The sequence below is a fragment of the Apteryx rowi genome, unplaced genomic scaffold, assembly GCF_003343035.1.
Source record: "Apteryx rowi isolate R43461 unplaced genomic scaffold, aptRow1 scaffold_153, whole genome shotgun sequence".
Lineage (NCBI taxonomy): Eukaryota > Metazoa > Chordata > Aves > Apterygiformes > Apterygidae > Apteryx > Apteryx rowi.
Window position 1 is genome coordinate 1,617,250 of NW_020447786.1, and position 14,625 is coordinate 1,631,874.

Below are 14,625 nucleotides of genomic sequence, written 5' to 3' on the forward strand. Positions count from 1 at the left end.
GAGCAGGTGATGTGCAAAAAAGGGTGAAAACGAGTGCTTGGGGGGGGGKGGGGAAGGCGCTATAACTCCCTGAACTGCAGAACTTAGGGAAAAAATTTCTATGGGTTATACAAATGTAGTCATATTTTAAATGCAGTCTTTAGAACTAGGAGACTAGGAACATTTTATTTTTAAGAAAAGGCTTAGATTTTGCACAAATTGATGTCTCTTGCCTGGGGAAGTTTCCTACCTACCCCAGGCGAGTGGGTAAGGGGATTTTTCAAACCCTTCTTTATAAGCCTTTAGGAAAATCGGATTTGCAACATACAGTAATCAAAGTGGTTTTGATGTTTGTGACCAGGAGATCACCTCAGATCTGAGTGATATTGGAAACACAACAGGGTCACATTTAATGGGGTTCAGTTCTTCCTGAACAACTACAAATACTGTGTAGCTAAAATTAGGTTTGCTTCAACATCAGGATTACATGCCTTTCTTCCTACTTTTTCTTCATTAGCTAAGGTAATGGAAAGGAAAAAAAAAGCCTTTTCTGTTTGAATTCTTCTCTAGCTCCACATAAAAATATTTCTTTTTAGGAAGCCTTTCTCCTTCCGAATATCTTAAGAAATCCCCTTCAATGTCCCCGTGCTCTGGAATGATTAGCATGGTTCATTTACAGTTTGCCAATGGTAACTCTGTGATTTGAGACTTGGCATCAATTATTGTCACCTTGACAGTTGAAAGATCCTGAGATGGAGCTCCCTTTGTCCTAATTGCTTTGAATGTGTGTATCAGATGAACAGTCTGATGAAGAAACTTCACCCCACAGGCTTTCCAGTCCGTAATTGTCCTTTGTAGGGATTTGCACTTTCTTCTGCACTACTTTGTAATGACCATGCCAAGGATCTGGATATAGAAGAAATGATCTGATCCGGTGTGCCATTCCTCATATGTGATTTACAAATTTGGGAAAGAACAGGCATTTGTGTACTGCTTGTTGAGTCTCTCTTCTGTTTGCAGTACACTCCATTCTTCAGCTTTGCACATGGACGTAGGTTGCTTGTTTGGAGAGCATGGTGTACAGGCTGCTTTACAGAATATGACCATCTCTCTTATATGTACACACTGTCACATTCAGATTCTTTTTCCTCTTGTTTCCCTTCCCGGTGCTGCAGCAAGCCATGCTTGCTTGCCTGCTGTCCATAGTAGCACAAGCAGAGCGCACTGGAAGGGTTTGTCAGTGATGGTGGAAAATGCAAAATCCTGAGCAATTCTTGAGAATCCACTAAAACTGTCCCTGCTAAGGAAATAGGCAGCAAGTATTTGGTAAATGTTTGCTAATTTATCTCTAGAGAGTTACAAAAGGTGTCACCTAGCTGAGGCGCCCCCCTACGTATCTGCCCCAGGAGTCTTTTGCACAGAATGAGTTTAACAAACGATGCTCAGCTCCCGGTGTGGCTGGTTGGGTGAAACATATATCAGCAAGCTGTGGTCATCCACCTCCATCTCCTAGTCTCTCTAGAGAGGTTGTGGTGGCAAAACAGCTGAGATGATTGACCTGAGCCCCTTTCTAAGTTTGTGCTGAAGGTTGTCTTCAGTGGATCCAGCTATAAATTAGTACCTGGTCACACGAGCTGGGAGTCAAAAGCAGCAAAGTTCTTCTGTGTGTTGCTGGTAACAACAACCAGCACCTCAGTGGCAACAGTCTGTGGGGCACAGGATCGCCCAGACCACTGACCTTTTCTCAGCTGACTCCCAAAGCAGACATGCCATTTCACACCCTTGTGATCACTCTTCAGCGTGTGGAGTCAGACAGGATAACTGAACGTTGCTTTAATAAAGGATTGTGTAGAGGACAAAGGGAATTCTGCAGTTTGCTGTACGAACACACAAACGAAGCTCCTGTGGGTTTGTCTATACCCATGACACCATTCTGTTGCATTAGGTTTGACAGGAAGACAGAAAAGTAAGAGAAACATGCATGCGGCCTTTTTACAGGGCCAAAACAGGGTCTAAAATTTCTCTCAAAGTCGCCAACAGAAAAACACAATTTTACCGTAATAGGAAATGAAAATGCCATGTATGTGAACATTATGAGAACTGGCTGTTTAATGGAGAGAGAACTCCTGAGTTAAGGAGTATTGTCAAGGCATAAAATTTTGCAATCAGGTGTGCTTCTGCCTGTTTATTCCATGGAAAAACCTCCCTGATCTTGTGTAATTCTTATGATTTTGTTGGTTTTCTTCTACACCTTATCTTCTCATTATAAAGAATGTTTAAACCTATTAGAAAACTGTATGACTGTAATTTTCAGTACCACATACAGACTGGACACCACTGCGTGGCTTAGTTTGTGCTCTCTAAAAGCCTACAAACTCCCACCCTTTGCTAAAGATGCCGTAACTTACATGAAGGCTAAATTTAGCTTTCAGACTAATGAGAAGTGAAAGCTCAGGGCTACCATTAAAATTTTTTCAATTCTGATAAGCTAATAAGGATTGTTTTGAGAGGACATGTGACCCCATTCAGTTATACAAGCATCTTGTCATGTTTTCTTTAAATTGGTTGGGAGAATTTTAGTGTAGAACGCAAAATGTTGTATCTGCTACGTGTGTGCTTCCTCTCACGATCTACAGCAATTGCCAACTCTGAACGTTAGTTATTATGGTTACTAATCACTGCAGGCAGTGCTCTGTTAAGCAGAAGGTAGACAGCTTGATATTTAGGTATTTCGGGTGGGCAGGGTGCTCTCCTAAATCACTCCCTTTCACCTGAGAAATGTTACAGYGAGGTACCAGCCGCCAAGCATTTTGTTCCTGTTTGATTTTTAATAATCAAATACAGTATTTACCTGTGAGATCAATGCTACTTGTGTAGCACACCAGTGACATACAGAAGGACCTTTCCTAAGCTGTGCTGTGGGAATTGAGGCCTCTGCAGCAGGGCTGGAAGCCACATCTTACCTAGCAACTGTTTCTAAGTAGGACAGCCGTTGACTGCCCTTATGGTGGAGTGGCTGAATCCTGCAGCACCCTCCGGAAGGGCCCCGAGTGCGAGGCAGGGGCCCGACAAGGACAATGGCAGGAAACAGGGAGCCGGCAACAGGGAATGGGAAGGGTTTTAAAGGCACATGACATTGACAGGAACACTGTGTCCGGAAATACGCAGGGCCTGTTTTGAGCTCTTAGGAGGAAAACTGCAAATAAAGGAAAAATCTAGGATTGTCAGAAAGGCGGTTGGGAAATCCTGTGGCTTGCAGAAGGTTTTGTGCTTACCTGTGAGATGGGAAACTTGGGCGAGGGAGTTAGGTGAGGGTATAAAATATGCTCGCCTGCCCCGCTGATTATGAGAAATGCCACCGTCACTTAGAGTGGCAAAAAATGTGTGAGCTCACAGTTTTTACCTTTGATAATTGGGATGATGTGTGATCAACATTAAATTCCTCATGCACTGCTTTGAAAATGTACTCATTTGTGATGGCGTGTTTCTGCCAAGAGATGATGATCCTCGTCCCACTCATCATTTCCTACTGAAGTCTAATACTCTGCATTCCTCTTCAGTGGTAATTGTATGTAGAAAATCTATGCTTTTAATGCCCAGTTAAGCTTTGTATGTTCTGAAACCTCACAGATAAAAGAACATTTTAGCAGCCATAGATGCTGAGGGATATCCAGTTTTCTGAGCCTAGAAAAACAAAACATCTGATCAGTTCATAGGTCATGTTGGACTTGCTCTTTGGTAACAACCATGGCGAATTTCACTTTTCTTTTTRTTTCTCCCCCAGATGAAGGACTGAACCATGAATGCAAACTCTGCAATCAGACTTTCGACTCTCCTGCCAAACTTCAGTGCCATCTGATAGAGCACAGCTTTGAAGGCATGGGGGGCACCTTCAAATGTCCAGTGTGCTTTACAGGTAGGAGGTGGTCGCTGCATTTCCCAGTCATGCCCTTACTCTGCATGTGCAGAGCTCCCACTTATAATTGTGTCGTGTGTTGGCTTTTGGTCAGTTTTAGGAGTGAGCATTAGATTTGTGCTCATTAGTAATATTGATTAGAAATCACTTGGAAAGCTGATCTTCTTGGAAGGTCAGGCATCCATCTGCAAGAACTGCTTTTCAAGCTCGTCTATCGGAAGTTTGAGTATTTTATAATTGTGGAAGCGATAGTCTGTTACCTTCCAGTGTATCACATTCATCACCTTCATGTTCCAAGCTTGCCAAGGTTAAAACTGCCCACAAATTTGTGCTTTGAAGTTATGGATATTTTATCTAAAACAATATAACTTAGAACAGAACTTGGCCTCAAGGGCAAGGGCTGCTAGATGCAGCCTGTGCTGCAACATTCTCCTCTGAACGACTAAGAAAGCCCACTCGTGTATGTTTGTTGGCTTGTGGTGAGAAGAAACACCCTTGTAATGTGCTTTAGAAAGCAATCATGCTGTCTTGCCACAAGTCAAGTTGTGCTCTCCCCTGACACAAGTCCAAGTGTGGAATAATCCTCCCCAAGTCAGTGGTGTTATTCAGTAGTAAAACCCAAGTGAGAAAATAACTTGACCCAGTAGGGCTAAGCACTGCAATGTTTGGGCCATAATGAGGAACAGAAGAATGCTGTTGTTGGAAATGAAAACACATTAAAAAGATGCCTACAGAGTTGTTGTGTGTTTTTTTAAGGACTTCTTAATAGAACGTTTCATAAAATGATAACCTAAAACACAAGTGTTAATATGTAGCTTACATGCACAATTTTGCTTTACAAGATCAAAATCAAAGATAATCACAAACATGACAAAACACACTTTGGGTATTCTCGCATCAATAGCATGCTAATTCTGGAAGCCATTCAAGGTTTCTGTTCTCCATTAATGGGAGTGAAGGATTTTCATTGATAGGCAAATAGACCCTTTAATACTTTCTTTCTACTCCTCTTTGTTTGGCAGCTCCCCCCCAATAAAACCTAAGTGCACTCTACAAAAGAATATTAAAATTAAATTTTTTCTCTCTCAGATACAGTGGTTGGTGATGATTATTACCTCAGTGTTCAGGTTTCACACACTTCTGTGAATTATAAAATTAAAAAAATACATAGTTCATCTTAACTGCACAGCTTCTTGTAGTAATGTCTGAGCCTGGATAGTACTGCTGTAGACAGTTTGCCTGTTAGGCCTCAGTGTTCAGTTTCAGTTCAGGCAGTTCAGGCAGTTCTTTGTCTTTTATTTTTATTACTGATTCTACTGTTTTTTTCTCTTGTCTTTATGTACACATATGTTATAAAGGGATTTTCTCTTAGTCTAATATCAGGGGTCTTAGAGTTCCAAGTCTGGGTCATTTGTAAATGCAAAATATAAACGTGTGCATCTGTAAAGTACCCACTGACGATTCTCCATGTGAGTGAGATCCCTGATAAAAATAATCTTTTAATGTTTGAAGCAGTAGCCTYGTAAAATGTGTTAAGGAGTATGGAGATAAGTCGATTCCAATCTGTGTGAAACATTTTTTCCTTTTTGCTGATGGGGTAAATAGACACTGAGCATTAATCATAAACAATGGTGTTTTATTAGCAATATGCCATTAAATTATTTTAGTGTGTCTTGCTAGAATATTAACTAGAAGTAAAAATCACCAATATAAGTTTTATATGGAAAATGGAATCTGAGCAGATTTTTTTCAGCCTAATGAGAAATGTGATTAAAATGTATGACTCAGAAGAACAATATTCTGATATTTTTGTTGCCTGGCAATTAGAATAATTTTAATGATTAGGAGTGGAGTCAAAGTCAAATGCCAGCATCTTTAATAAATCCTTTCCCTGCCTATACAGATTAATATTGTAGATGCAAACTTTTTTAGGTCACAGTGCACCAGGCATCCATCAGAAGTCAGTGCTGCCAACCCAAACACTGCCTCTGGCATATACAATTTAATTATTAATAGTATGTCTCCAAGGTAAACTGTTACACAGTCTTAGGGCCTTGTTTTGTAGTCATTAAAATTGAACATGTTTATATTATTGAAACCCTTGCATTCAGTGTGTAGGCAGAGTTGATCTTAAAGTATCCAAAGAGAATTTACCTGCAGTTCTGTTTCACATTTATAGACATTGCCCCAGTGTAGCTGTGGGATAAAATTTTTAGCATTAACACATTTAAATACAGAGCTGTTTGTTAGCTTTAACTTTAGGCAAAGAGAGTAAACAGGGCTTTGGCATCTATGTTTTTCAAACCTGTTGGTTGCTAGGAAATAAGTTTTGTGTGTGTTCCATCAAAGTGCAGTAAGCATAAGGAAATAATTTTGAAGAGAAAATGGCATTTTTAAATCTTTAAATTTAAACTTCATTGGTTGTTCTGTTAGGTCTCCTTTTGTTTCTTTTTTGTTTGTTTTTTTTTAAACCAGACATCTATTTCAATTCATTTAAAATGAAAAAGGATCCCACTTTGTAGTTAAATAGCGCTGGTTGGTACCCATTATAGCAACAGTGTAATGTGAAATCAGTGTGCCAGCTTAATTTTACCTCTTGGAATTGCTGAGTATTAATGGGAAATTGTTTATAAAAAAACTCTTCACTTGTAATATGAAATAATGAAAAGCTCATTGTTTATCTAATATTTCAGTGTTTGTCCAAGCAAACAAGTTACAGCAGCATATTTTCTCAGCCCATGGACAAGAGGACAAGATCTATGACTGCACACAGTGTCCACAGAAGTTCTTCTTCCAAACAGAACTGCAGGTACCACATTTGTTACATGGGGGATATAATAGCATTATGTATTTGATAGCTGAGTTCAAAGCTTTGCTTGCCGTGATCTACTCTGATGCTTGCTCTACTCTGATCATAATAGGGATGGGAGAAGGACAAGAGAAATTGCTGGTAATTCAATCCATGACACTTCAAAAAGCTGTTGGCAGAAAATCACCCAGTACAGACCTGAATTTTGGGAGTCATTTTTGGGTTCTTGCTTAGTAGGTTGGTGTAACTGAATATATTCTTGAGGAGAGAGAAATGGGTATGTCTTACTTTTCTGTTTGAGATCCAAAAAACATTTACCCAGGAGTGAAATGGGAAATAGTTCATTCTTCTGTCTCTGAATGTCAGAAACTAAGCATTGACATATCAGTGTAAGATGGGGGGAAAAAAAGACAGAATGTATCTTGGTTTACCTGATGGCCAAATCCATTTTCCATAAATACCAACTTGGAAGAAAAAATAGGGCCATATGAATGGTATACTGTCTTCTTCTGTGTTCTCCGTTGGATTTGTAATGTTACTGTTCATCACTGAGAAACAAAAGGACACAGTGCAGGAAATAAATGTTGAACAATATCTGAAAACAAGTTTGGGTGGAGGAATTATTTGTTGTATGTTAACTTTCTGCACTGCTTGTGTTGCAATGAGAAGTGATGGTGTATATTCCTGAAATGGAGCTATATTTCGAGACAGCAGAAGAATTGTTTCTAAATTTTTTTAGTTTGTATTTAAATATTGCAATGGGTTGACAGAGGAAATCAGAAGAAATATTTGACTCCAAATTTTCCAGGTCTCTGTTTGCTAACAGATGATCTATAGGGATAGAACAAGGGAAAATATTTGTACAGTAATGCTTTTCCCCCCATCCGATTTGTGATTTTTATTTGGAATGAAGAGTATTTTTCAGAACTCCAGGGTTTTCAGCACAGTTCTTACAGAATRGGCCCCCATCTTTAAGGATTTTGGCTGAGTGTCCGAAATTGATTTTGTTTTGGGCTACAGCTGGATGCACCATGCATCAATTCATTGTGTGAGAGATTGATATCCATATGTACTGCACTTTAATTTTCTCTTTCCTGACAATCTCTTCCTGCAAGAAAACAATAAGAAATAAAGCCTTCATGATAGCCTTCCTTGCCCTCTGTCTAGGTGGACCTCTAGGTCATCTGGAGGACTATACCTGTGATACTCCAAGGTGTCTGAACTGTATCTCTCTGCTATTTTTAACAGATCCAAGCCTGTTTCATTTACTGTCCATATCAGATATCACATGCAAGCTCTGACCCAAAGTGGAAAAGGAGGACAAGGAAAAGAGGACTTTAAGGTTGAGGGAAAGAAACAGTCATACATAGTGATGGACAGGAAGAGTTTTGAAGTCAGGAAATGGACTGGGTTGTGTAGATAGTTATTGGACTGGTGGGAGAAATAAAGGAGAAACTGGGAGGAATGAGGAGAGGTCAGAAACTAATTTTGTTGTATTTATTTCTTCCATAGCATGCTTTTTATGGAACCATTTTCTTTACTTTTTTCAGTTAAAATAGTTGTTGTTGTTGTAGCAAAGTGTTTCCAATAAGGTAAAATTGCATTTTTTTTCCAGGAAAAATAATTTTGTGTAACAAATTTTCACAAATTCTGATGTTCATCTCTGATTAATCAGGATGCAGAAGTAGGGAGAGATGGAGAGATCAGCAGTGCCTGGAAAGAGGAAGGAGAGATTGTTAGGGAAGATAGAACAAAAGGAAAAAGCCTCAGGAGGAGAGAAGATGGAGGTAGGCAAAAGAAAACTGTGAAAGAAGAGAAACAGAAACAAGAGTATAGAAATGAGTTTTAACAGCGGAATCTAGATTAGGTTTTAAAAAAAGCAGAACAAGTAGTTATATGTTGAAGATGATAGAAAATATACAGAGGTCCACATACAGTTGTGGTATGTGTGGTCAGAGTGTAAGATATCTGTCTCCTCTAAAATGTGCTCTCATTTCAAAATACATGGAGTCCCAAACAGCTGCCTTTCAGTTATTATTATGATAAAATCATATGTTTTTCCACTCAAAATTCATTCCTGCCCAAGACTGAGAGCAAGATTTTGCTGTCTCCATCTAAGCCTAGTTCATTAAAACTTCAACACAACGAAGGTGCCTGGTGAAGGGCACAAAAGGATGTCCCTACAGAGAGACAAATTATGCTCTACATTGGCTAGGTGACAATCAGTGTGTTGGTTGCTCTGTGCTGCAGAAGACTCTTAATAGACCACATCTCCATACCCTTAGAGACAGCCTCTCTCTGGCTTATCTACACTGGCAAAAAAGAAGAGGTGTTCATTTTCTTATTCACTTAATTCATTATGTTTATTATTTTAATTAACTTTTGTAGCCCCACCCCAGTTGAGAATGCATCATGTTTAAAAAAAATGCAGTTCCATCATGCCATTTGCATTCACTGGCTTCACTGGCTTTCTGCTCTTACCTCCAGTCATCTACCCAGGCTGGTGAAAGGGCAGCAGAACACTGACTTTGGAGTCTGCTTTTGCTGAAAAAACACTGATCTTGAGCCTGCTCTCATTTAAAACCTATTCTAGGAGGTATCACTTTGTTAAGGCTAACTAACTAACTAACTAAGGCTAACAGTTGAAGCAGTGGAAACTTTGGCAACCAGCCTGCTGGTTACGTTTCTCTGTCCTTGCACATTATCACAGTTTGTGTTGGGGCTTGCAGTGTAACAGTGTATTTATTCCCTCTATCAGGAATGATTCCTTGCTTTTAATTTAAACATGCATCTAAAGTGCATCTCCCATGCACAAGAGATGCTAGTCATATCAGATTAGAAGCCACGGACGATACTCAGGCTGTAGGGCAGAGTAAGAACATGAACAGGATAGAGCAGAACAGAACAGAATAGCATAGAAGCCCTATCCATGCATATAGTACGGCAGATAATTAAAGGAAATGAATTCATGGATACAGAAAATAAATGCATTATAACGATGTTTAACTTGGTGTTTGGCCCAGTACGATTCTTTGCTTTGCATTTTCTGACTGTGATCCTGGGAAGAACGTAAGATTCCCCACATATTGCATTCATCTTACCTTGGGGAAGTTGCTATCCCCTCATTTACCAATGTTCTCACGAAAAAACAACTAGGACTCTCTCTAGAGTTTTCCATGACTTCACTCCAGACCCCTTTTAAGAACTCAAGACACTGTCTCCTTAGCACCAAGTTCTGGTGAGAATAGAGAATAAATCACTAGCCTTGAAAATTGAACCTGAAGTGCATTATTCAGTCCTTGCTCTGAAATAATGAAATTTTACATGAATTTGCTGGTTGTTTTAGCACCTTCTAAAGCTCTGCGCAAACTCTTTTAAATGAGAGGTTTTAAAAGAAAGATATTAAATAATTGAATGTATTATCCTAATGCTTAGACCGTTTGAGGTTGATGCCATATTATACAAGGAAATGTGAAGAAAAACAGCAGATCAAGAGGCACTGTCTGTTCCAAAGAGTTTACACCCAAGTTAGCAAAGGATAGCAAGAAAAACAAGGTGGAGAATGGTGTAGTAACTTAGGCAAGCACATATGGCAGGTTGGTGGCCAGTATGATACTGGAACCCTGATGTCCTGAGCTGCCACGCCAGTCCACTCCAGACCACTGTCTGATCTACCACTCCAGTCTCTCTCTGATTGCAAATCTAATTGATAAAACTTTTGCAGCTCTTGGAGAAGACACTCAAACCTTAATTTTAATCATCTCTGTAGCCCTTGCTCCTCCCAGCTCTGCCACTTCCTTTAAATGGCTTTGTGTTCCATAGTAATTTAGCCAGCTTTAAATTTTTTACTTTAAATTTTTTCTGCCTCCTTAGAAAGGAAGCAAATGGAAACCTTCTGTAACAGTTATTTTTGAGGGTGTTTTGGGTTGTGAGCTCGCATACTTAAATGTTCTACAGTGATCCAAAGCCTATGTGATATTTTACACTTCTGAAACAGAGTTGAAAAATATGTCCCTAAAAACGTTTATTCATTTAAAACTGAACTCTTTTAATAAGACTCACATGCTTAATATAATAAGGACTTTTAAGAAATAAGCTTCTAACAAACTTTAAAATTATAAAAATACCCAATCTAGGCATCAGATAAGAAATCTGCAAGATAGGCATACTTAATAGGCTGCCTATTTGTCTCCCACAGTTGAAAATCTAAGTCCAGCATTCGGAGCATTACCATACAGCTCTCTGTACAAGGTGGATATAACTGAAATAGTCTTCTCCATCCATCATCCACAATACTGAGCTTTTAATTAATAAGCAAGCAGAGAAACCTATCACTAATTTGACTTAATGTTGAATTTTCAATAAATTTTGATAAAATTGTTTGTGCCTGTTAAAACTTCCCTTTCTTGTTCTCATGCTATTTCCAGTGCCTGTGTGTTTTTGTTTTAGTCTTCAGACTTAAGCTTAGATGTTCTCCTGGATGTTTGTGCTTCCCTTGTCCCTGATGAAAAGAAGTATCCATTCCTTCCCTATTTTCAGTTCCACTGTTGCTTCCATAGCTAATACAACCTGTCTTGGTGTTTGGCGGGAGGGATGAGGCACTCTTGTGGGGTGTTACCTGGAGCAATTGGATTCATTTTTGACTTTTAAAATTGTTGCTGGGTCAGAGGGGTACCAATATCCAGTATAAATGCTGGACAGTTGTACAGGGTCAATGTTTTATCAGTGATTATAATTAATTTTGCACATGATAACAGCCAAGATTATGTGGCCTCCCCGGACCATTATGCCCAGTCACAAAAATTTTATCTCTTTTCAGCAAATTAGAGCATTTGCTTAACATTTTGTAGCTATTAGATAATTAGTTGGTTATGGGGTAGTCAAGTATCCCCACTTTACAGACACGGAAACTAGGGCAAGAAGCAATTGACTCTGGGGTTGTTTCCCATCCTGTTTGAAAAGGACCTGTCTTTGGTTATATACGCCCTTGCTGCTTCCCCTCTGGACTCCACCAGTGCAGAATGCCTGGGCATGAAGCCATCAGCCTGTAGGACATTCCAGCTAATACAGAGAGTGGCAGCAGGGTTTCCCAGCAGCAGCAGCCCTGCGCAAATTCAGCCTGCTCTCTCGCTGTCTACAATGCCTGCCCAGACATTCAGCCAGTCGCACTCTAAGACTCAGTCCTTAATATTCTCAGTGGCCTAGGTCCACAACATCTTAAAGATCGCCTAAAAAGTTCTTTGAGTTTGGAAACAACACTGACAGCTCCGCTTTGTGAACATAGCAGGAACTTTTTATCAGCGAGCTGAAGCCTATTTGCACAGGAGCTAGATCTTTCTCGCCAGCTGGCTCGGGAGTGTGGCACAAATTTCCACAGCAGTTAAATATTACCATGAACACCCTTAGGTTATGCTTTTAAGGGTAAGGTGCATCTACAGGTGCTAAAGGTTCCCTTCTCTAACATAACCATGTACCAGCATGTAGATTTCTAAACCATCCCCAAAACCACAGCCCACAACAACAGAGCTCTTCCAAACAAAACACACAGTTCCCTCCCCAGGGGAAGGATGAAAGAAAGAATGAGGCACTCGTAGCAGATGTTATTCATGTCACTTAAAACAGCACAAGGACTTTCTCAGTTCCTGGCGTGTGCAGGTGATAGTGTAACTTAAACGAAGCAGAGCAGGCCACAGGCAGCATAGAAGAGTGTCCTGCAGTTTTATGTAATTCTATGCGTGTCCCTCTTTGGATGTCCAGTTTGAAGCACTTACACATTCTCAGGTTAGCGCTGTTCAAACTAATCTTCCACTTTTTGATACTTTTCTTTAAAGGTTAAATTTTCGAAAGAGCTCAGCGTTGTAAAATGCTCCCAAAGATCTCTAAATTTTAAAACAGCCTTAAAATTCCCTTGGCTTAAGCCAGAACAGAACTAGGCCAGCTCTAGGCTGCTTCAAAAACTAAGAGACTTGACTGAGACCATTACTGGAGACAGTAGCAGAGCTGGAGTTCAAAACTGTATTCTCTCTTTTTGGAGTCACCTGGAGAAAACTGCTAACTAATCTGGGCTGGGGCAGTCTCCTTGTGGCAGAGGCCTTCTGGGAGCCAGCTGGGAAAAAGAGTGTTGTGGGAATAGTATCAGCCATAACAGCAGAGGTACCGCTACCTCCAGATAGGAATTGTTCTGCCAGTGCCCCCAAAAGAGTTGAGCCTGTGTATCATTTAGGTCCCAAAGGCGAACCTTGCAAGACAGCAAGGGAGACCATGAATAATTTATACTCTTTGCACAAAAACAGGGACAAATCTTTCAAACCTGCAGGTGAGGTTACATTTTCAAGGATGTTTTCTTCACAAAGAAAAGGCCTCAAAACTTTTTTTTTAAAGTGAAATTGGAGATTAGGTCTGGCATTTCTAGGTCCCCAAACTCTTAGGGTGAGGGGAGGAACATAGATACTGGCTTTCTAGGCCCCAAGGGCCAGCAGCCAGCAGGGAATAACTTTGTCAGCTTGTCTTAAAAAGAAGCCTACCTGAAATCCAATTAACAATCAAACCTTAAGGCCAACATTTTCAAACTCAATGGCCTATTTCTGAGAGGGTGCTGAGCACCTGCAGCTGCAGTTACGGTCACTGCAAGAAGTGGTGCTGAGTACATCAGGAAATCAGGTCATAAATGCCTGAAGTTAGGAACCTTGATAAAAGCATAGGTGCTGAGCAGCCACAACCCCCTTAAAGGTTTCAGAAAAATGTTTCTTATGCCTGAATACAGGCACCACATTCAGTAATGTTGGCCTTCATCAGCATTAGGCAATCAGGTTCCTTTTGTCAGAGCGGATGCGTAGGAGTCAGGAGAGCTGGATTCTGTTGCTGTTACCAAAAATCGGTGACATTGCCAGGTCTGGTACTAACCTGCTCCACAACCATGCATCCTCATCTAGTGCGTGAGGGTGATGATAATAATATGTGTGCCAGAGTTATCTGGAATGTAATTAGTGCTCATGTTTTGAAGGAACTGGATAAAGAGTGCTGCATGTGTTGCAAGTATTAGTTTGAGTACTTTTTTCCCTCAACCTTTATGGTGCTTTCTGTTTCAAATAAGTCCTTTGATGTGTGTATGTTAGTGTGCACCAGTATGTGCACATGTGTGCACGTATGTATATGTGTGTATCAACTGCATTTTATTTCCCTAAACTAAAGGGAAGACTCAAAAAGGATGTGCCTGGGAATTTCCAAAGCCCAAGCAGATAAAGTATTTTTCCATGTCTTCCAAGACTCAAAAATTCAGACTTCCATCCCTAAGACTTCAGACTTCTTTCCAGAGAGGAAGAATTATTTTCTTTGCGAATTTTCTCAAAAAGGCTATCAAGAGGTATGGTGGAGGCACTCACGCACTAGCTCTTTAAGGATATGCCTTCAAAGTGTTTTTCCTGCAAGTCTTTTGCCTCAAAGTCAAACAAGTTTAAATACCAAAAAAAATACTTTGCATTCCCTTCCAGTGCCCCTTCTCCCCTGGAGGTTCAGGAGTGTTACAGCCATATTAGGTTTTTGGAAGGTAATTCTTTTTTAAATAAGAAATTTCCAGGTTTGGAGCATGTGAGTTCACCTGCCTTTGATTGGCCCATTCAAATGTAAACACTCCCTATGGGTAGTTCCTTAGTTCATGAATATTTATAACACATTGCAAAGCCCACCAAGCCCCAAGTGCTAGAGTCTTATAGTGACCATTTTGATTTCACTAAATAGTCCTTGACAAAGATGGGCTGAGTATTACCAGTTTTTATTTGCCTCCACATACTCCATTATACTTGTAAATCTACATGCAGCAGTCAACCTGTGAAACTTTCTGCACTTTTTTCCCATAAATAAATAGGAAAAAATGTGTTCACAACATCTCCTGTACATTTGCTGAAAGAAATAATGGGGGATT

General features: G+C 40.0%; 1 protein-coding gene across 1 annotated transcript in view; it reads left to right on the forward strand.

The window, feature by feature from the left end:
- Positions 1–14,625, forward strand: part of ZNF521 (zinc finger protein 521) — a 233,355-nt gene that overhangs the window by 198,328 nt on the left and 20,402 nt on the right. The window contains exons 6-7 of the mRNA XM_026059180.1: positions 3,764–3,895; positions 6,589–6,704. Of these exons, the coding sequence (XP_025914965.1) occupies positions 3,764–3,895; positions 6,589–6,704 (248 nt within the window). The remainder of the gene's footprint in view (positions 1–3,763; positions 3,896–6,588; positions 6,705–14,625) is intronic.